The sequence below is a fragment of the Brachyhypopomus gauderio genome, chromosome 6 (genome assembly GCF_052324685.1).
Source record: "Brachyhypopomus gauderio isolate BG-103 chromosome 6, BGAUD_0.2, whole genome shotgun sequence".
NCBI classification, from domain to species: domain Eukaryota; kingdom Metazoa; phylum Chordata; class Actinopteri; order Gymnotiformes; family Hypopomidae; genus Brachyhypopomus; species Brachyhypopomus gauderio.
Genome location: NC_135216.1, coordinates 11,380,226 through 11,403,741, shown reverse-complemented (window position 1 = coordinate 11,403,741; position 23,516 = coordinate 11,380,226). Strand labels below are relative to the sequence as shown.

Genomic DNA, 23,516 nt, shown 5'->3' with positions numbered 1-23,516 from the left:
TCTCTCTCTCTCTCTCTCTCTCTCTCTCTCTCTCTCTGTCTCTCTTACACACACACACACACACACACACACACACACACACACACACACACACACACACACACACACTCCCTTACTCCTGCCAGTAGGCTTTGGAGATGTCAGTTGTTAGTCGGGGGGGAGGGGGTGTGAAGGGGATGGGTAGGGAGGGGGGTCTTTGTAAGAGAGGTGGGAGAGAGAGAGAACGAGAGAGAGAGAGAGAGAGAGAGGGAGGGAGGAAGGATGGAACAGAGCGTTCTATTTCTCATTGCTGAGCAGCTGCTGAGCAGAGAATCTTGAGTGGCGAGAGACAGCGAAAGAGACAGAGAGAAAGCAAACGAGAGAGAGAGAGAGAGAGAGAGAGAGAGGGAGAGAGAGAGAGAGAGAGAGAGCGTTCGACAGCTGAGCAAGCCAGTGAGAAGGAGAGACAGAGAGGAAGGCAGGGGAAGAGACACACACGCTGCTCACACGCGCGGACGCACACACACGCAGCGTGAGGTAGAGGTTGAAGCAGACGCCATCCGTGCGTTCAGGGAGGACCTCAGTTGCGCGGCTCGCCGGGGGAAGTGAAAGGAGCGTGGTTTTTCACCTCACGCTTTTGTCCTTTGTGTTCTCCAAAGGGGGGGGGGGGGTCTGCTCCGCTTTTTTTTTTGTGTGTGTGTGTGAGTGTGTGTGTGTGTGTGTGTATGTGTGTGTGTGTGTGTGTGCGTGTGTGGGGTTTTTTTTTCCCCCCACCTCCTTATTGTTCAGTGAAGAGAGAACAGGAGCTCCAGTACCTCCCTGGAACACATCTCGCCGGTAAGCTGCACCACCAGCCCTCTGTGTCCATCCCCACCTCCTCTGCCTGCTCCGCCTGCTCCTCGCTTCTCCCCCCCGTCTGTCTCCTTCCTCGGCTGGGCTCGTCCGTCTGGGGGGTTAGGGGGTCGGCGTGGAGCGGCCCGGAGGCACATGGCACCGCTGCCGTTGCCATGCCGGCATCCTCTGCAGCCAGCCGTAGACGGGCTAGACTGGGGTAAGATGCAGAACGGAGAGAAGGAGGGAGGGATAGAGGAGAGGGAGAGAGGGAGAGGGGGAGAGAGAGCGTGTTCTACTTTCATTGCCCAGAGATCGGTCAACTGGGGCTTGTCCTCTTTTACTGCAGTGTATAGGATTGCAAACAGTCACATTAACATATTTGTGCATGCATACACACATACATGCACGCACACACACACACACACATACACACACACATATATGCACACACACGGTCTGCAGTGTGTCTGTGCTGTACAATAGATTAACATCGTCCTCCACAAACATGTACATAATGCTTCAGAATTCATTAAAATTTTCAGTGGCGTAAAATGTTCTGATATCATTGCTGTCCTAGAGCACAATTTAAAATTTTCAGCGGGGTAGAAGACATGTGGATTGTTATATGCCAGCCTAAAACCAGCTGTTACCATAACAACACATACTGCCTATCAGGGCTATCGTTTACAAATTGTTACCATTTCCCTAAAGTTTAGTTATGGGGACCTGGTGCTAGCTTTGTTTGAAATACCATTTTACTGCTCGGATGGCATTTGGAGCAGCAGGAAGAGGAGGACATTACGCATGCAGCAGTGATTTGGTGTGTGTGTGTGTGTGTGTGTGTGTGTGTGTGTGTGTGTGTGTGTGTGTGTTTTAACCTTGTGTGTTTTCACACCTACAAACAATAGCCATTGCAGAAAGGATAGAAATAAACTGGGAGCAGAGGAGAGAAGAGAGAGAGAGAGAGAGGGATGGAGAGAGAGAGGGAAGGAGAACAAATGAATGAGATGGTGAAGGAAAGAACCACTCCTCTTTTCTACTGATTTCCATGGCTACTCTGAAATGGAAGGAGGGAACTAAAAAAGACTCTTCACACGTCTGGTGAAACGAGGGATGTGAGAATGGAGTGACACAATAACAAGATCTCTCATACTCACACTGCACGGCTGAGCCTTGTGTTTTGATGAGGATAGAGAGGCAGAGAAAGAGAGGGAAAGAGAGAGAGAGACAGAGTGGGAGAGAGAGAGAGAGAATGAGAGAGAGAGAGGGAGGGAGAGACAGAACCATGATTTTCATGTTCATTCTCAAGCTTTCCAGACTTTGTGTATAATCTGCATTTCCCCTCATGAATGGATTTGCAGGGCTGAATGTATTATAAGGCTTTTCTACAGAGACAGAGTCATATCTTTAATAGAAATAAACTGCACATAGAGTGTTGAGACAAAGAGTGTTTGACCAAACACCACTGCGCCAAATACAAAAGCCAAAATACTAGACTTAAATGTCTGTATGGGGCTTAACAAGATCAATTCTATGTGGTTTTTGCACTATGACTATTGAAAATCTGTTCCTTATTCCTCTTCTAAATCCTATTGAATCAACCAAATGAATATATATGCTAATGAGAAACATATTAGCATATGTAGCAACGATTCTCTGTGCATAATGCCAATAAATTTGTGATTCTCATATACAGAATCAACAGAGTCTGAAAAGATTCATACTCGTCTGTTGCTAGGACACTCCCTTTGAACATTTTATAGGAACTCTCTGATTGGCTGCAAGCGGCTGATGCATGCTTCTCACCCGAAATCTCTCCCTTCCGCCCATGGAAACATGTCTCTCCTCCCTCCCTCCCTCTCTCTCTCTCTCTCGCGCCTCCATCCTCACTTTCCTCCATCCAGTCCTCTTCTTCCAGCCTTTTTAGAGGCATTACATCTCTCTGCAATCTGTTAGAAACACAGGGATGGCCTTCCTGTAGAAAACGTCTTCTTTCCTGCTGTTTGCTCTCACCATAAGCCATATTAGTGACGGGGACCAACAGGATTTTCTCAGAGTTAATTGGAGTTCAAAAAGGCCCAGGGGATAAATGCTTTGGGAATGTGTATCTAGGTTGGAGTATAGTGTGTATACAGAGAGGAGCTGGATAGAAATGAATGAGTTTATGAATTAATCTATTGAACAACTATTTCCTTCACTCTGCAAATTTGTTTGTGACAGATGGAATACAGGTAGTTTGGTGGAGTAAATGAGGTAAATGCAGGTGCAGTGACAAAATATAAATCAATGAACAAGATACTGTACTCACTAATTGAATACACGGTACATGCAAATGTGCACAAAATGGGGCACAATACATACAGCATCACATGAGTCTGCTCATCACACTTGTTCTGATACACAGGCAGATGCTTAACTTCACAGTGGTTAAGCTCTTGTGGTTGGGCAGGGAGCACAGGGTATTTCACAGGATGGCAGGTTTGGACTGTGTAGAAGCATTTCCTGAAGGATCAGAAGCCCTTCTTTCCTCTGGATTTGTTGGGGATGGATGGATAGACTGCGTCACAGATGCTGACTTTTGAAGCCACCTTAACCTTAACAGTCTGTGGAGGCAGAATCTGGTGGAAGATGGTGGCCGCTTTTCCAAGCTGGTTGTGAACTAAGATCAGCTATTTGGTATTGAGCGTGTGGTTTCCTGTGCTGTATATTCTCAGTAGTGTTGGCTTTCTGAGCTGTTGGGTCTTTCTGCTGTGTGGGTTCTGTATGCTTCTGGTTCTCTAAGCTATGGGTTCTCTGTGTTGTATGTTCTGTGTGCTTTCAGCTCTCTGTGCTGTGGGTTCTATTTTCCGTGTATTCTCTGTGCTGCTACTTGTCTGTGCTATGTGTTCTCTGGGCTTTGAGTTCTCTGTGCTGTGGGTTCTAGTTGCTGTGCATTCATTGAGCTTTGAGTTCTCTGTGCTGTGTGTTCTCTGTGCTTTGAAGTCTCTGTGCTGTGAGTTCTCCCCTCTGTGCATTCCCTGTACTGTGTGTTGTGTCTGCTGAGGCTGCTGGCATGCAGAGCTGAGGGTGGGAGATTTAGAAGCCCCTTCCCTGATTGTGCCCCCATTGGCAGGTATGCAGCATGGGGAAATAAGATAGCAAGAAGTAACATTGCAGTGGGGGGCGTTGAGGGATTTGGAGTAACCTTGAAATAAGCTTTCACCGTCACCACTGCAGTACGGCTGTGTGTGTATACATATGTATGTGTGTATGTGTGTGTTACGTAGAGAACTTTGAGAGGAGCACGCAGGTTGAGCACACGCTCTATAGGTTTTTGGATTGCTTAATTTCCCCATTTCACTTTAAAGGTGGTGTCATGATCCTCACATGAGATGAAGGATAGTGCAGTTCTTTACAAAGACCTTGTTTAACATGCACTTCAGAAACAACTAAGAAAACGTGACTGTGTAGTCAACAGCATTATTGCCACGGCAGTGATTGGCAGATATATTCAAACATTCCTGTGATATAAGAAAGGAAACACGCAGGAACTGAGAAGATGTCTGAAATGTGCTTGAATTATAAATCCTGCAACTACAATAGAGCGTGACTGCTTTTAGCTTGATTTATCTAAGCACGCAACCTGAGCTCAGCTACATGAATCCAGCAGAATCTGGACTGCTCCGCTAATGACCGTAGCCGTGTCAAGATCCTGAGTTTATTGCTGGATGTGAACAGGGGTCAGAAATCCAGGACAATACATTCACATCCTTTTCCATCTCATTACATGCAGAAAAAGATAACAGTTCACTATTTGTAGATATTTGTTTAATAATGGGTTACAAAGTGATTTACTCATGCAATATGCTAGAAAGACCATGAGGCATTTATATGCAGCTTTAATTGTGAAACAGAAAATTTCTATTCCTTGGTGCAAAGGAATTGCTGATTCAAACTTGTATGCTTTCCATATCGTCTGTTCATGAATTGAATTAAATGAATAATAAATGGATTAGAACCACTGAAGTATTTCACATCCCTCTAAAGTTAATTACACTAGCTCAAATGGCCAATTAATATTGAGACTTAAGTTATGTAAAAGGAAGCATTTCATATAGAAGTAAGAATTGCAACAGACAGTTTCAGGCAATCTGTGGTAGCACCAAGTGACCATAGTGCATTTACAGTGGTCACAATGGTTTTAGTACAACAGTATTAGAACAATCTAATAAAAATAACTTAAAGGTTTCATATTATTGCTAGGTGAGAAATCACATTTTGTGAAACAATGTTGACTTCAAATGTCATTGCACAATAAAGTATATAACATATAATATTAGTTAACGCAAAAGTGAGTCAATGTTCTAATCTTTTTCACTTTAGAATTTAACACCATTCCAGCAACTGCTGTTGTCCTTCATGTCCTACACACTAGTGCACCCTGCCTTGCCTTTCACTGGGAGGCTGAGAGGCAGACTGTTCATGGTCATAGCTCAGCAGCTCCTGGGCCTCGGGACACTCTCTTTGGCCAGAGGCTCTGATGTCACGCTGGAGCCAACTGCTATCCCGCTAAGCAGGCCTGAGGAGAGCGTGGGTGAGGGGAAGGGCTAAAAATGGCCTTGGCACAGAGAGGCAGCTGTGAGGGCCTGAGTAAATCTGCACTCCAGCACCCTGGTGCCAACACACCCACAGGCTAGCTCACCCTCACCCACAGGCTAGCACACACTCATCCACAGGCTAGCTCACCCTCACCCACAGGCTAACTCACACTCATCCACAGGCTAGCACACACTCATCCACAGGCTAACGCACACTCACCCACAGGCTAAAGCACACTCATCCACAGGCTAGCACACACTCACTCACAGGCTAACACACACTCACCCACAGGCCAACACACACTCACCCACAGGCTAGCACACACTCACAGGCTAACACACACTCACCCACAGTCTAGCTCCTCCTCACCCACAGGCTAATACACACTCACCCACAGGCTAGCTCCTCCTCACCCACAAGCTAGCACACCCACAGGCCATCACAGCTTCACCCACAGGCTAGCATACCCTCACCCACAGGCTAGCACACCCACACCCACAGACTAGCACAAACTCGCTGCTCTTCAGCGGTCAGAGCTGAACACCTATGCCTGCACCCCCGCGCTCTGCATGGTCAGGATGTGGTTATACAGAGGGCAAGTAAATGCGAGAAATCAAATGGCACCCGTGCATGACCAAGTGCAACCTGCACACAGCCAAACAGCTCCAGAGCAGTGATGGGGGGGGGGGGGGGGGGGGGGGGGGGGTCACACGACACTGTCCTGTTTAGTTGGGAAGAGTAATGTATAGCACCTACACCAGCTGATATGGAGGTTAGACTGCTAGCTAATGTGTGGCAGGGACCACAAGGTACTTTCCCTGATCTTTGGCTGTGAAGTCTGGTAGGTTCTTCATATTACACCACTTATTATCTATGGCATTACTAAAGGATTAGCTAAAGCTAATCTGGAGATCTCTGTGTGCTTGGGCCAAGTGTGGCCCCAGCCCGATGGCAGGGCGCACGTCCCAGGGTAGAGCTTCTGATCTCCTGTCATCTCCTTCAGTCATCTATCTTTGGGCAGAAGAGACAGAATAGTAGCGGGCAAAGCAGAGGTTATAGTGTGGCGGGCATGAGTCTGGCAGCCGTGCCAGATTGGAGCTCGCTGACACAACGATAAGATTAACAAACTCAAACATGCAGAGCGTGATTAGCACACAAACACATTTTCTATCTGGATCACATCATCTGATTCTAGATATCAGAAAGTCATTCATTTTTACATGGGTGGCCATAAAAACACAGACATAGTCTACATATTAAAACCCCTCAAGAGTGAGATGAGGACACCGGCAGCAAAACACACCAACACACCCTTACAGATACACACCAACACACACGCTTACATGTAAACACCAACACACACCTTTACAGATACACACCAACACACATTATCCAGATGCAGACACGTGTCTGCACACACCCTGAGCCACCAGAGCTGCCAGTGGCTCCATCGCAAGACAACAGAGAGGTAATCATGTGATTTACCATTCACACTGACCACAGGGAGGGAGAGCAGGACAGAGCGATAACACAATGAAATTCTCCTTCCCAAAACATGGGAAAACACGCAAGGTACTAAAACTGCTGCAGTAAACCTTTTACCCAAAACACAGCATCCAACCCAGCATGGGTGAACTGCTAGGAAATAATGAATTTATTCACTGCAAAATTCCAGAATCTTCTACTTCTCTCCACAAGAAAACTCGGTTAATGAGTGGATTACTGAGTCCTTCTTAGTAGAAACATCAAACAATTTGAACATTTCCCCTTAGACCCACGCTTCTGTCTTTTTTCATCAATCCCTAAGCCGTAGCCTTACTTTGCCTTTCCCACAGCACCATTCTGGAGGAGGGGTGTGGGGGTGAGTGGGGTGGGGGGTGTGTGGGGTATGGGGGTGTGGAAGTACTCCTTCCCCAGATCGCCTACGCCACTCGGTTGCTCTCAGTGCCAGGTGATGACTGCATGTCTCTGGTCTGAACGCTGTGGCATAACCATTACCAGCAGGTCTGGCCCAGCCCGCCCTGAAAATGTCTTTTCACATCATCTGGGGAGGTGAGCTCTGTGTCTGTGGTCACGCTCCTACAGCCCTCTACGCTAAGCTAATGCAACGCTAACATGCCCCAGTGAGATCGTGCTCTGTTCGTGACTAGAGGGAGGCTACTATAGAGAGTAACGACTCAAAGAGCAGTCACAAAATCCAGAGGTTGTGATTCTGATGTTTTGAAGACTCAACAGTGATTTCTCTTTCACCTTCTCTTTCAAGTAAAATATGCCCATCACATAAGGATGTAACCAAGCAACAACAAATATATAATGAAAGAGGTTTGAGAATATTTCTGTGAGTCATGCCGGTGTTGCGTAGTGAAAATGCGGAAATCAGGATCTTGTGTTGCATTTCCTGTGGAAATCAGGACCTTGTGGTACTGGTGGTACACGCGGTGATTTATGAGATGTAGTTCTGGACATACCACCGACGTTTTTATTCCCTAAAAACACCATACAAACATCGTGTCAAGGTAGTGGACGTCTTCACGTTGCATTGTACGCTTGTTTTCAGCCTCTCTCCATTTTTGGTGGTGGTGACGGTGATACATCGTGTTACTGAAATAAGATTTCCAAAGGCAGCAGCTTTCTGCTCAAAGGACACAAGTGATCAAAGCAAAGCTGTGGGCAGCACATCTCAGAGAAGGCTGACCATTATAAGAGTCTTTAAGATCAAACTCTATTGGCATGGCCACAACCTAATGGTATATTATTGGAGTGTCAATACCAGAGGTGAAAGTTCACAAAGGAGTGGTTGACCTTGCTGTGTGTTGTTCTGCAGACATCCATCTGACCAATAAATCTGATCTCCAAGGAAATAAACCGATACCAAGCCACACTGTGATATTTAACCATCTGTGGTTGCCTTCAGATAAGGAGTTCGCTTTCAGTCCCATCAATAACTGGTTTCCACACAGTCAAGTTCCTCAAAAAAGATCTTTAGAACTTTGACGATCTTTTATAACCCTTGAAATCTGTGAACAATGCAATAGTAAGTACCCTTCAAAGTATCAGGCTCCAGAGAAACTGCCTTGCACAAACATTAGTATCTCCATAACCGCTATGACAGCCTAGTAAGGTGAGATCCAAATGCAATGTTTATATTATGCCATGGCCTCAAAACCCACTGCTCTGATTCTGTCACTGTGGACATCCTGATCATGACTCAGGCTAATATGGCTGTTCTAGAGTCAGAGCTGCTATCTGTCTGAGGGCTACAGGCTGCACTATAGGGGCACGTCCAGCTAGCAGGCTACAGGGCCTGGGTAGGGGTCCGTCCAGCTAGCAGACTACAGATCCTGGGTAGGGGTCCATCCAGCTAGCAGGCTACAGGGCCTGGGTAGGGGTCCGTCCAGCTAGCAGGCTACAAGGCCTGGGTAGGGGTCCGTCCAGCTAGCAGGCTACAGGGCCTGGGTAGGGGTCCGTCCAGCTAGCAGGCTACAGGGCCTGGGTAGGGGTGTGTGCACAAATGTATGTCAGAATAAATTTTTTAAATTCTCTAAATTCTTCTTTTTAAATTCTCTTTCTAAATTTTACATTTATTTATTTGTATGCTAAATAAGGATGAATTCTACAAAGTCATGAGGTGTAATAGTGGGCATCATAGCTCTGAAAGGTTGTTCCTATTAAATAGTTTCATTAAAAAAAAAAATTATTTACGGATTTCAGCAATTGCCGACAGTCAACAGGTTTCCTAGGAAACTAATTATCTTAGTACATCCCCTGTTTTAGACAGTGAAGAGGAATGTGTATGCTGTCAATAATTACATTCACATACTGTTAGCAGGGCTCAGAGTAGCATGTGTGACTGGTACAAAGTTAACCAAAGAACAGTTTTCCACTATTTATGAAGAAAAGGCCAGGAAACCTAAAATAATGCAATAACACTTCTTTCCAACTCTATTCATTATTCAACATCATGCTGACTTAAGTAGACCAGCGTTATCTGGTTAACTGAGAAGGGTGTTTACTTTTTGTTTCTGTTAATGCACATTCTCATTAACACTCCACAAAAAAGAACTAACCAGACACATTCAGGACTGTAACTCACTCTGCAATTCTAACATTTCTCAAAAGCCTGCAATAAAGTAGATTCTTGTAATCTTTGGTATGGCTTGTGCTTCCACCCTAATAATTCTTTTCCTACAATCTTCTAATACCTGTGCGCATCTGTGGAAAATCTCATGCCTGCCACAAGTTCATATCCTACAATATAAGACACCTCGCCCCTTCTTGAAACTCTCGGCCCTGCCACCTCTCCGACCTATGACCAAGCAGAGGGCAAAGTTCAACGCTACATTCCACTGCCTCCCTCTCCTGCTCACACTGTGTGCTGATTGGTTCACTTCTGTGGCAGGCCCCACTTTCAGCCCCCCCTGCTCTCTCTCTCAGGTGGTGAACGCTGATGCTGTGGTAGAGCGAACGGAGCAGACAGGCCCCTCCGGTGGATGCAGTGACGTGCTCTCTGAGGAAACTCGCAAGAGAAGGTATGAGGCAGGAGATGGCCAGCTGTGGCCCACGGCACCCTTCTGTTTCATAGCCATATGGCACACGGAGGGAGGGCCACGAAGGCTGGGGGATTAGAGAGCCGAATATAAAACCGCAGCAGGCTGGGAGAAGAGTCACTGGTGTTCTCCAGGAGAGTTATGGGATCACGCAGCTTCTGATCAGTTTCAGAAATCAAGCGTTCATTCTGAATGGGTAGATGACATACGAAATGGAATATTACAGAATCGTCTTGCTTCAAAGCGGTGGTTTTCACACCACAGACGCCTACATACAGACAGTAGAGGCACAGACATGATTTGCACATCACAGACCCCTGCATACAGACTGTAGTCCCATCATTCATGAAACTATGCACAGAATATTTAAAATAATATTTAAAATTACCCAGGTCTGCTGCACAAGTGAGCACAGCATAGATTATAACCATGAGAAGGAAGGAGACAATGAGTGTGTGCAGCCCCTCTGTGTTGAGCTAGCGAGTGTGTCCAGCCCCTCTGTGTTGAGCTAGTGAGTGTGTCCAGCCCCTCTGTGTTGAGCTAGTGAGTGTGTCCAACCCCTCGGTGTTGAGCCAGTGAGTGTGTGCAGCCCCTCTGTGTTGAGCTAGTGAGTGTGTCCAGCCCCTCTGTGTTGAGCTAGTGAGTGTGTCCAGCCCCTCTGTGTTGAGCTAGTGAGTGTGTCCAACCCCTCGGTGTTGAGCCAGTGAGTGTGTGCAGCCCCTCTGTGTTGAGCTAGTGAGTGTGTCCAGCCCCTCTGTGTTGAGCTAGTGAGTGTGTCCAGTCACTCAGTGGTGAGTTAATGAGTATGTCCAGCCCTTCAGTGTTAAGGCAGTGAGTGTGTCCAGCCTCTCAATGACTGACAGGTCCGTGTCCTCTTTAGAATCAACGTTGTTTCTGTTCACCTCAGGCTGCTCCACGCTGACAGGCCCCAGTACTTTGTACTTTGCGGCAGCACTGTCGGGTTTTCATGCTTATCTTTTCACTTACGCCCGAGGACATGAACAAACACCAAACTCTAAAAGAAAAATAAATATACTGAAAAACAGCTGTTGACTGTAAACCCGTAAAGGGAAAAGGAAGAAAACGTTTGGGACTTTTACACGGGTTTTTCTGTGCGGAAGTGGAACTCGTGGCTAAACGTTAGACCAAATACAGTTGAGGGTGCTTTTTAATTTACAGGAAATAGTCGCCAAACCCTAGAGTTAGTTTAAAGCATTCTGCGTGGTGTTATATCTCTCATATGAGACCACAGAGAGGCGCTTCAATCAGGCAGAATTAGAAACATGCGCCTGCAAGCACATATATACACACACAAACACACACACACACACATACACACACACACACAAAAACGTGCCTTTAAATAGCTGTCAGAAAAAGAGAAGTGTGAAAAGAGCAGTGAGATGCTTGCGTGTGGATTTGTGTGGCCAGAAGCACCCCACGCCTTTAGGGCTGCACGGCACGCGTCTGGGTGGTGTGACTGCTCACTGCTGAGGTGAGGAAGACCAGAGGGAAAAGCTGGGAGTAGCTGGTAGGTAACAGCACGCAAACAGATTTATATAGAAGCGGAAGCTATAGTGGAATAATTCCCAGCAGGCATTTTGCTGCAGTGAAGATGGTTTACTGCTTTGTTTATTCTATAGAAACCAAAACTAGGTGCACGCTGAGTCTTAACCTGGTTCAAAATTGCACCGGCTATGTTGTTGCTGTGTAAGTGGTCAGGCAGAGAGGTGGGCTGCATCTTAGTGTCCTCATCTGTTAATGTCAGGTGTAAACTCAGAGGCTCCAGGCTGGTGGTAGTCGCAGCTAAGCAAAATGGGAGGGGAAGCCCAGTGGTCCGGCCATGGAAACAGGGCCGTATCGGCGGTTGCCAAGATACATGCAGCGATAAACAGGCTGGGAAGAGCCTTCTCTGTACGATGTGTGTGTGTGTGTTTGAGAGAGTAACAATCTTAACATTTGACATAGGACTATTCTCTTAGCACATCAAACACTCACTGTCAGTGTTTGCAGGAGTCTGTGCCTGGTCCATGTGACTGGTGTTTAGAGACATGAGTACTGTACAAGCTTATTGTAAAGGTGCTAGAGAGCCCATGTGACTGGTGTTTAGAGACATTACTGTACAGTACTGTACATGCATGTTGTAAATACATATACTTGAGCCTCTTAACAAAGGGCCGAACGCTTTTCATTATTTGTTCTGAGATCGAAGTCACCTGGGAAACATCTCAGAGGTCTGGTCTGGTCTATCTGGTGAGGCAATATTTTATATAGAAAATGCTAAGAAATCATTTATAGTACATAGCAGAATCTAAAGTGATGAGTAATCATATCACTTTACAAACATCGGTATATGTACTTTACAAATGACTATTTATGATAATGTACTGTACTGCTGCAATTCTGTTTGTTAGTATAACTATTACTGTGGTGGCAGGGAACTGTGCTAATGTCGCTAGTCAAGCAGAACGCAAGTCCTGTCTCAGCTTTCCTTCCTGTCTCTGTTTTTCTTAAATTACTTTCCTCACTTCATTGCATTGCAGCAAACATGCTGAATAACAGAAAAACAACTGTGCATAAATTAGTTTAAAGCAAAATCTCAGCAAAACCAAATAAGTAAGAAAATCTACATATTTTATCAAGTTAAAAAGCAGGTCCGTTCAGAGCTCTAACCACAAAGATGTACTTCCCTTATTCTAATGATGAAGTCTAGCTAAAGATGCTATGTTTCACTGATGGTAGCTGAGAAGCAACACCGCTGATGCTCAGAAGATATCAAAATCCTGGTCCAGTTATAAGCTAGAGATGCACATCCCTTGATCAATCTTACAGCACACACACACAATACAGCAGTAGTTTGAAATTTTCCAGCTGGACTATTATCTAGTAATGACACAATCTTCAGTGCTGACAGCATAGCAATAAGCTTCATATTTGATACTGATGGAGGGAAGGAGGAAGAGAAAGATAGAATGAGATAGGTAGAATCAGCTCTGTGCTATGACCTCTGAAACATGCCTTGTTATATATCTCCTCACTTGCACCAGCGTTTTTAATACCATTGCCTATGAGAAATCTATCCCCAGTGAACCGGGGCTCATGCATAAACTTTTCTGTGTACAACTAAAGTATTTAATGCTGAAAAAAGTTACTGAACAAGGTAACAGACATCAAACGACAAAACACACCTGCAGCCCTGCGTGTCCCTCATGTAATTCATAGTGAGGTCCAGCTTCTGGATCCAGATTGATTACCAACTGTTGTGATATGCAGAGAAGGTTGTGCTGCTCTGTACTGTGTGCATCTGTTGTTTCCCTTGCTTAGGTTTGCCGGCCATGGGGAACCTCATTAAGGTCCTTGGCAAGGATTTAGAAAACTGTCCGCATTTTTTTCTGGACTTCGAAAGTAAGTGCACATTGCCGTGTGGTGTGTTATGTGTCAGTGTGTGTGCAACATCAGGGTGGATATGAGGTACGAGAAGGTGTGGGGGGAAAAAAAAACAGGTCTAAGATGGATGGTGACCGGCAGTGTTGATGGGCTGAACGATTCTGTGCATTCTTACACCTGTACAGAGAAACTCGTTTATTGAGAAAAATGAGCTGGGATGAACCGTTTCAATGTTTCAACATGTTACCAACTCAAAAGCCCATGTCACCAACTCAGAATCCCATGTCACCAACTCAAAAGCCCATGTCACCAACTCAAGATCCCATGTCCACCTAGTCTCATCAGCACTCCCTAGTCCTCTCCATCCACTCCCCCACACTGTATACATCCCCTGATTCCACACACATCTCTGTACACACATGCACACACCACACACACAACTCCCTGACCCTTCATCACCCACACACCTCTCCCTTCTCTCTGTTCCAGGGGGATCATGGGAAATCTCCTGAAAGTGCTGGCTTGCACCGAACTTGAGCATGGCCCAATAATTTTCCTTGACTTTGAACGTGAGATCATCTGCTTCTTATTTTTGAGTTTTGTTTCTTTCTCGTTTTTCTCCTTTTAATCATTGTTCCTCCCCATTCGCTGTCATCTCAGGTTTCATTTCCTTATTTTGTACAAAAAAAAAAAACAAAATGGATTCAAGAGTTTCAGTGTGCGGTGTCCATGTCACCCTTCTTCTTTCCAGGTCTAGTTTGCATAGTGCTAGATATTATCTCAAGAACATGCTTATCTGAACTAGACTGTGCTCAAACACACAGAATAACCCCCATCCACCATTATCCCCCCTCCTCCCCTCTAATCCCTAGTCTTCGTCTCTGCACATACCCATGCCATATATCCATCCCATGTGAAATTGTGTGTGTGTGGCTGTCAGTGTGTGAGTGGGGAGCGGAAAGCCAGTTAAACAGCCTGCGTATGAACTGGGAGAGTGGAAATGGACACAGCGTCTTGCACTGGGAATCTCCACTGTTCTCTTTTTGACTCTCCTGTAAACCCTTTAACACTTCTTCCTTTTCCAAGTAACCACTCCTTTTCCAAAAACCTCCACTCCTTGGCCAGCTCCACCTCTACCATCGCCTCCCCAGAGCAACACCAGCTCCACCTGCATGAATGCCCAGTAGGCTGAGAAAGGCTCAGCTCTTACGCAGTACAGCCAAAACTCGGTTATTGTAAATTATTTACAGTTTCTCAAAAGAGATTAATCAATAGTGTGAGCTCTTAACCGCTCAACCTACAGCCTTCTTCCCAGCTGTTAGTACTAACTATGGCAGATGACCGTTTAGCGGTGTTAGCGCCTTGTGGGTTTGCGTTGGGGGGTGTGTGGGGGGGGTAAACGAGGACTGTTGCGTAAGAGGAGAGCAGACAGCCTCTCCCGCTCACCTCCGTGCTGTCTCCAGCGTAGAACGGTCGCCTCTGTCACAGCTCACGTTCTCTCTCACAGTCCCAGCCTCGTCTGTTGAACTCCCCGACAAACGAACACGCCCCAGCTTCAGTTACAACAGCTCTCATCTTCATTGACAGCATTAATATACCTACAGAAACAGACTTACTGTACCCAAGATCCACAGGAATTTGACTCTGAGAGGGAAATCAAATTGACTTGCTTTGTAGTTTCATAAAATTAGACCAGAACTGTATATAACTCAAAACTTTGTCAGGTTTACTTTACTGCCAGGTTTCGTAACATTACAATAAAACAAAAGACAGAGATTATTTTCTCAAAACAGTCAATATATTTTTCAATAGAAAGATTATTGTTTTATCACTAAACTCTATATTGAGTTACACTGTGAGTGTGTCTCTGTGTGTGTGTTAAGGCCTGGGGTAAGCTCTGTTGCATGTTTGTTTAGCTAATAGCACAATGGCTATTAGCCATAAACATGACAAAAAAGAGCAAATGCACCCATCCAAACAGGCACAGATGGAGACAGGCAGAGATAGAGGAAGAGAGAGAGAGACAGCTAGAGAGACAGAGAGATAGGGAGAGGCTCTAATAGGGTAATTACGCCAGGCTACATTACTGCACATATACTATGACATTCCGGAAGAGAATTGCTCACTGACTGAGGCTGTAAGACCCCCCCCCCCCCCCCCCACCCACACACACACCATCTCACACAGCACATGGGCTTATTAGCAGAGCTTGTCATCCACACAGGCACCTTTACGCACATATATATCGGCCCTGAGATACCTAGAATCTCAAATGCCCTCTTTCACCCTGTGTGGGGGTTAGCTGAATGCGTTACTGCCCTCCCACCCAACTGTAGACGCAATCCGACTTGCATCCTGAATATCTTGAAGAAACTTTCTATAGTTATCCATCTACTGAGCCATGATGTGACAACTGAGCACTGCAAATAAACTGGATGAAGGTTCCACAGTGTATCCAACCGAGAGCTATTTAGGTGTGTTTAGTCTCATTCAGTCCAGACTTCCCAGTGCACCAGCTCATGCACTCATTTGGCCAGATCCCCTTGAGAACCATTCTGGCTTCAGCAAAATCCTCCAATGCACTTCCACAAAATCCAAATCCTCCCTGTGTTTTTCAGAGTCAGAGGAACACTGCAGTAATTACAAATCTGTGGATTTATGAAAGCCATCTCTCAATGGCGCAGGGCAGGACTTGCTCTGTCTGCCTCTCTTTAAGTGCTAAGGTCAGAGACGAAACACAAAATGAACGCCAAAATTAGTTCACAGTTTGGAGATTCTAGTTTTCCCCTTTGCCCTGTCCAGACTTTATAAGAGGTTTCCATGTTTGAGCAGAGCCAGGAACTGGGAGTGTTTGGTTTCCCTGCCATCGATGTGAATCAATGCTAATGTAACTACAAAGCTAGTTAGCCGGGAAACTACGGGCTGCCTGTGAGAAATGAACACATGTGAGTCCTGTCTGACAGAGGCGATAAACCATCCAGGTGGCCAGAGGAACCTTAACCCGGAAAAGACACTCACTGTCTGACCTTAAATCATCTTCCCACCGACTCCCATAAATTCTGAGACTGGGCCGTGCTGGTCTCCTGCAGATGCCCAACCCACGGAGGCAGAGACGGCCGTGTGGAACCAGGTCAGCGCCGTATTGGAAGAGGCCCATGGGATCCTGGCCGAGCTGCAGTCCTACAACGGAGCCGGGCAGGAGATAAGAGAGGTGAGGACATGACGCCTCTCAGCAAAATTCCTGGCAACTTACCGCACAGTTCCTCTTTCTGGATAAGAAGGGGCAGTTCTACAAATTGTGGTATATGTTCATGGTGCTGTAGTGCTCCATTAGTGAAGTGGGGGGAAAAAGCAGCAGTGATAGGTACTAACCCTTCAACCAGGGCAGTTGGGTAAATTACATTGTGGTTTCCAGTGGTAACAGATTTACGGTCCGAGTATGGCTTGGTTGTTCTTTTCCCCAGGCCATCCAGAACCCCAATGACCTCCAGCTACAGGAGAAAGCCTGGAATGCTGTCTGCCCCCTGGTGGCCAAGCTGAAGCGATTCTATGAATTTTCACTCAGGTTAGGTGAGTGGTGTGGCCAACGTCTTCGCAGTTGCCTTCTTTTGGACGAACGTGCAAATGGGATCACGTGCGCTGGACTCGAGTCCAACACGACCGTCGCACGCTCACGAGAGAAAGCCGCTCCCGCCCGCCTCTCCTCCGCTGCCGCTGGCCTTTGTCAGAGCCGTTGCCGTGGTTACCGCAGCTGGCAAAGCGCTTAAGATGCTGAGCTCCCCCCCCCCCCCCCTTCCTTCAACACCTCGACGCCACCAGATAGCATCCAGAACTGGAGAAACTGGGCAAACTGGGCAAACGGCGAGTGGGTGGAACACCCCCTGTGTGTCCCACTGTCCTTCCCTCTGCTGTGGCACATCCGGTCATGGGCTAACAAGGCAGGAGAATCAGGCTCTGCAGGCCACCAGATAAAACATACCGGCGTGTTATTTATAGACCTGCTGCTGCATATTTCATGAGGAGCAGAGACAGCTCTTCTGGAGTCATGCTAAGGCACGCTAATCACATTAACAGCTTAGCCCTGGCGACTCTGCCCAAGAGCCCGCCACTCAGACACCATTCAAAGGCACCGTGTCCTTTGTTAGTGTCTCCTACAGCTTCTGTATATTCTGGATATTCTGTTATATACTGGTATATTTAACTTACACAAAAAGAAATTAGCATAAGCATCGATAATGTGATTAAAATAAATGAATGTATTTTAAAAAGCTGTAGTCATTATATATATATATATTCATTGTGACCTTCATGTGCATTTCTTTATAATATCTGTCATTGCAGAGAATGCCTTGCGCAGCCTGTTGGAGGCGCTGACGAGCCCTCCCTACGCCCCCATGCAGCATCTGGAGAGAGAGCAGGCCCTGGCCAAGCAGTTTGCAGAGATCCTGCACTTTACACTCAGCTTTGATGAGCTCAAGGTGAGACTAACCTCCAGAACCGTCTCCTCTGGCCCAGACAGCCTTTTGGGGAAGACAAAAGGTCCGTGGGCTTAGCGGAGGTGCTGAACATAGCGCCCGTTCTGAACACGACAGGCTATGTACTTGGTACACGGTCTGAATGCGACATGCTGTGTAGTCAGCACACGTTCTGAACAAGCTACATTGTGTTCCCCAGATGACAAATCCGGCCATTCAAAATGACTTCAGCTACTACAGGAGGACCATAAGCAGGAACAGACTGAACAATCAGCAGGTAAAGTGCTGAGACCCAAAGTGGAAGCCGCCCTACATGCAGGACTCACATGTGTAGTGGTGTGTGTGCTACTCCAGAACCTGCAAACTAACCAATACTTACCCTCACTGCAGTTAGAGGCAGAGAATGAAGTCAACAACGAAATGGCCAATCGGATGTCTCTTTTCTATGCGGAAGCCACACCCATGTTGAAAACCCTGAGCAATGCCACAACTAAATTTGTGTCAGAGGCAAGTAAAAAAAAAAAGACATTTCAATATATAGCACTGCTTCAAAATATCAGCAAAAAAAGCCACACACTATATTATTAAATGCTCTTGCCCTCTACTGGCTGTCACTGGTATTGTATTAACCCATTAACGTGTACTGCAGAACAAGACTCTGCCCATCGAGGACACCACGGACTGCCTGAGCACCATGGCCTGTGTGTGTCGGGTCATGCTGGAGACTCCGTACGTTTCTTTTTTGGGTTTTGTTCTACTGAAATATCCCTGGGTTCCTCCTGGGCCACTCCTGCATTTCACTGTCATGGTTTTAGTCCGGTGGAAAGAGAGCGGCTGTGTAACTGACCTGCCGCTGTTGCGTTCACATAGAGAGTACCGCTGCCGTTTCACCAACACCGACACCATGCTGTTCTGCATGCGCGTGATGGTGGGCGTCATCATCCTCTACGACCACGTCCATCCCGTGGGTGCCTTCGCCAAAACCTCCAAGATTGATGTAAGAGACTCCCGAACGGTTCTGGATCCTGCTGTGTCTGCCTTTTCTGGACCTTTTTCCCCTGTGTGTCGGGTCGGGGGGGGGGGGGGGGGGGGGGGGGTTCCGAGGGAAAGAAGGTTTCTATTCACCGAGCTTATGGTTCTGTTCCTAGTTCACACAGCCCCACGTCATTACTCCATTTATGCAGAGGTGTCAATTCCAGGTTCAGAAAGTAAAAGTCCTCACCAGGATTTTGCTCAGGCTTCCTAGATTGTGTTGATTCCACTAATTTTACCTGGATTGCACTAATTAGAAAATCTAGCAAGCTTGAGCAAAATCCTGGTGAGGACTTTTACTTTCTGAACCTGGAATTGACACCTCTGCATTTATGTAGGTTCTTCTGAATAAACCCGAGCATCTTCGTGTGCCGGTGCATGTGGCAGAGTTGTTAATCGGGGGAGTGTGCGGGTGTGTTGGTTGCCACAGTAGGGGTGAGGATGAGAGGGACTGACCTTTCTCTAAAGTGCTGTGTCTGCGTGTGTTGTACAGATGAAGGGCTGCATCAAGGTTTTGAAAGAGCAGCCTTCTAACAGCGTGGAGGGACTGCTGAATGCACTGAGGTGGGTCTGCGCTCGCACACAAAGATTACCATCAGAACATCACGTCTTCTGTGCTGCCCCTTCTAAACTGACACAATATGAAACAGCCACTCTGTTTCAATGAAGAGGAAATGAAGAGGATGCACACACATAACGGGCCTCGACCAGAACCCGGTTTTGGTGGGATCGGTCAATGGGTGGTGTGAATTAACACTGCTGCTCTCCACCTGCAGGTATACAACAAGACATCTAAATGATGACAGCACCTCTAAACAAATCCGCGCCCTCCTCCAGTGAGGGAGGGGGCGCTGTGGGAGAGGCGGGGGAGGCCCGCGAGAGCAAATACACGTGACTGACAGAGAAGAACAGACGATGGCTGACAGTCCTGGGTGAACCAACCTCAGAAACCTGTTTGTTTACAAAAATTAAATGCAAAATTATCTCAATTCCAATAACCTAAAAGAGAGAGAAATATGAAAAGTATATATATATATATATATATTGTCAATTGTTCATCATGTCTTTGATTTTGTAAAAAAAAAAAGAAAAAAAGATTATAGAGAGATATATATGTAGGTGTATTAAAGTACAAACTGGAACACAACTATGGCCTACCAGGTGAGAGCCTTACAACTTTATTAGAAAATTTATTAAAACCTATGTTCAGACAAAAGGCTCCTATGACAATGCACTTCTGCGGATCAGTTCTGCATACGTAAAGTAATTCCAACTTTCCCTTTGACAGAAAAAAAAAATCTGAGAATGGCCTGACACAGCGTGTATAGTTGAACTCTGTTCCCATGCATTTAGAATCTAATGGAATTTGAATACACATGCCTCATCATCTCTCATGCTTCTTTCATTGCGTTCTGGAGTAATACAGAAATTCCAGATACAACTACACTCGGTTTTATCTCTTCTAAAGGGTGTCGGTTCCAGAATCAATTTGTGACTCTGTATCACGATACCGTTTCATGCTATTTCTGCATTTCTTGACAGAAACCCACCAGTATCTATGGAATTAAATTGATTTATGTTGCTGTATATACTCAAAAAAGCACAGGCTAGTTTTGTAACAAAGTGCAACATTTTGTTAAGACGTATTCACTAGTGCTGTACAGCAATACTCCACCAAGGGAATGACTGAGAAGGCACTGAGATGGTGTAATTATGCTGTTTGTGCCAATACAAGAGTGAACAGTTCATGGAGATAGACTATCTACACACAGAATGGCCTGATTTGAGCCTTTTCTGCTCCAGTGAATTGTGAATTGGGGGGGGGATTCTTCGAGTAAGCCATGAATTTGCCACATTCAAAAGCCACTCGCATTTCGCTCAGCATCATAGCTGCTTCCTGCTCCACTGCATCTCATTCGGAGGCCTGTAGTGTGAAGGGAGTCCAGAGCTGAACGAGGAGGCCAGAAGGTTCATGACCCCAAGCCCATGACTCGAAGGGCCACTGTACACCAGCCTCTTCCACACACACAGCAGCGGAGTGATCTCGGCCTACTTCTGTTAGGAGCTGATCACACGTGATTACCAAACGTGACCGTGACATTGCCTTCTGGAACACACAAATGTTGGGCAGGACCAATCTCTTATGTAACTGGAAATCATATGGATTACTTAAACACACATGTTCACACACACACACACACACACACACACACACACACACACACACACACACACACAAAAGGCGAAGAGCAGAAAATTTCAGAATGTCTCGGTGTAAATAAGTGAATAAGCAGATGATTTTGCACCAGGCACCTGAGGCCTGGGACACAGATGTGCTTACATTCTGCTAGAGGACGTTTCTTTTAGTAAGAGACAAATTAAGAAAAAAAAAGTTAAATAAAAAGATCACATCATAAAATGAGTGGGTATTGAAAAAAAATTATTATTAAAAAAAAGATTTAAACAACAAATGCAGTGTTGTACTTTTGATGTCTATAGCCCTTAGTCTTAATTTGATCTTACAGTATATTTTTTATACAGGTGTATGTTCACAAACATATTCTGTATAAACATATAGATGGCATGCTGTACACCTTCAGACAAAATTGTGTAAATACAGTGTTTTTATTCATTTTCAATTGTTCAGTGAATCTGAATTGGGTGTGTTGTCTCTAAGAAACCATGCATTTGGCTCAGACTATTGGACTTGCTGTAGTCACTGGTTCCAGATCTCTATATTGGTGGAATACGAGGAGGGCAGGTTGGTTGGGGGAGGGACTGTCCATTTGCTTGTTATTTTGTACATTTTGTGCAACAATAAACTTGTCATTTATTACGTTCAGTTTTGCTTGTGATCTTGAGTTCCTGTTATTCCACACATTAGGACAGAATCCCTTTTGCTGTGACCAAATGCCCCATTCCAGCAGAGGTGCTGCTGTCCATGGTACTGAGGGCTAAACTCTAGTATGTTAAGCAAAGGTAAACCACAATGAATCATTCTATCTAAACTGCGAGGCTGAATGGGAGTATATGATGCAAACCTCACATAACCATGGGCAAACACTGGTGAAGACACAACAGAGTCTTTCCAGTTCTGTATCAGTCCACATACCAATGTAGCCAGTCCTGTGGATAAATAAATAAACAAATCAGAATTCCAGCTCCTAATTGCTCCATTTAAGCCAGTTGTCTACATCTAGTATAGTTACTACTTACCATATTTAAGAGTATCGGGGGGGGGGGGGGGGATTACACTTCTTACCATGTTAATCAGTTGCATTACTTAGAAGGAACAGATTTTAACATCTTAAATCCTACAAAAACAATGTCAAGTTAATATGCGAGCAACCTCAATACTACAATATGACAAAATTCTTCACAAAAAAATTGATAAGAGCAAGAGATAACAAACGAACACATGTCATATACTGCACATCAATGGCAGAACATGCTTATCCATTGGAAATATAATAGGTGTCTTTGGCAGATGTACACACTAGGGGGCAGCACAGACTAAGAAAACCAAACCGTATTTTAAAAAGACCATTCACTTTATTCACCAAAAACTATTTGTGCATTCTGTATAGCATATGTTGGCATGTTATTGTGTTTTATTTGTCAGTGGGCAGCATTACAAATCCAAGTTATTTGGGTTAGAAAACCACCCCTGTTGTATATTCATGAATTTCACACCAAGAACAATGATTCTACCTCTCTCTCTTCTATGCAGCCAGGGAACTGAAATCACGCTCAATCCTTTGAATTCTTTTCTCTTCTTTAAACATCGTAAATCGAGAAGACTTGTCCAGTGTTTCCGCTTTGGATGAAGACAATAAATCAGGGAGACGGCGTAGGCAAACTACAACCGCCCGGCGCGAGATGAACGCACGTGCACACTCGCTGTGTGGCAGTGAAGACTCACTTTCCGGGAGATTCCAGGTGAGGTCAGGAGCGTGTGGGCTGGGGACCAGGCACAGGGCCAGAGTACACACGCCAGCCCTTAGAACTTTCACCGAGGGGGTGAGATGAGGAAGCAAAGCAAAGGGTTAAGAGGAAGCGAGAGGTGGTTTGTCCCACAGGACAGTTAGAGGCTCATTTGCCTGCTAATCTGTTTATGACAACAATCCAATGTTTTCTGTGCAGCTGGAATACACTGTGTACACCTCTTCTTCACACCTCCACAGTCCACACATGTACGATACATTTGCCCCACTCTGTGGGCCCAGTGAAACCATGGCATGTGAAGGCAGCATTTATGACAGACAGCCTCTCTCTTCCTGACCCCCTTCAGGTCTACAGGCACAGGGTGCTCCAGGAAAGAGCAGGTGTGCTGTAATCAATGAACCCCCACTCCCACTTCACCTCTATTAGGACTCTAGAGACATTTTGGTATTTGTAATGTTACACTGGGTTAGAACCTCAAGTTCTCCGGTGAGTTAATGATGTCTGATTGGAGCGCATTGTAGTAATTCTTATGGAATGACTAAAACAGCCTGAAGCGTATGTGGTGTGTGAATTGATCGCAAACAACAAACAGAAAAGTAGTATGGAATTTTAAAAAGTCCTGTCATTTACTGAAAGTGTGTACAGACTGGGTTAAATTGTAAACAAACAGTTAATGTGTTCAAGAAAAGGAATTCAAGATAGCACTTAGTGGCGTAGTTCATGCCACTGTCACAGGACA

General features: G+C 45.6%; 1 protein-coding gene across 7 annotated transcripts; it reads left to right on the top strand.

The window, feature by feature from the left end:
* The first annotated feature begins 271 nt into the window (after positions 1 to 271).
* fam49al (family with sequence similarity 49 member A, like) lies at positions 272 to 21,674 on the top strand. Of its 7 annotated transcripts, XM_077008683.1 has the most exons (13): positions 272 to 816; positions 9,826 to 9,920; positions 13,263 to 13,343; positions 13,815 to 13,894; positions 16,415 to 16,536; positions 16,790 to 16,895; positions 17,667 to 17,803; positions 18,000 to 18,077; positions 18,191 to 18,307; positions 18,450 to 18,529; positions 18,671 to 18,797; positions 19,326 to 19,396; positions 19,609 to 21,674. In XM_077008683.1, exons 4-13 carry the CDS (start codon positions 13,822 to 13,824, stop codon positions 19,670 to 19,672), a joined length of 975 nt encoding a protein of 324 aa, XP_076864798.1. In that variant the 5' UTR covers positions 272 to 816; positions 9,826 to 9,920; positions 13,263 to 13,343; positions 13,815 to 13,821; the 3' UTR covers positions 19,673 to 21,674. The 7 variants fall into 7 exon arrangements, with proteins under 7 accessions (XP_076864798.1, XP_076864800.1, XP_076864803.1 ...); XM_077008685.1 differs by lacking the exon at positions 13,263 to 13,343; XM_077008688.1 differs by lacking the exon at positions 13,815 to 13,894.
* Positions 21,675 to 23,516: the final 1,842 nt, after the last annotated feature.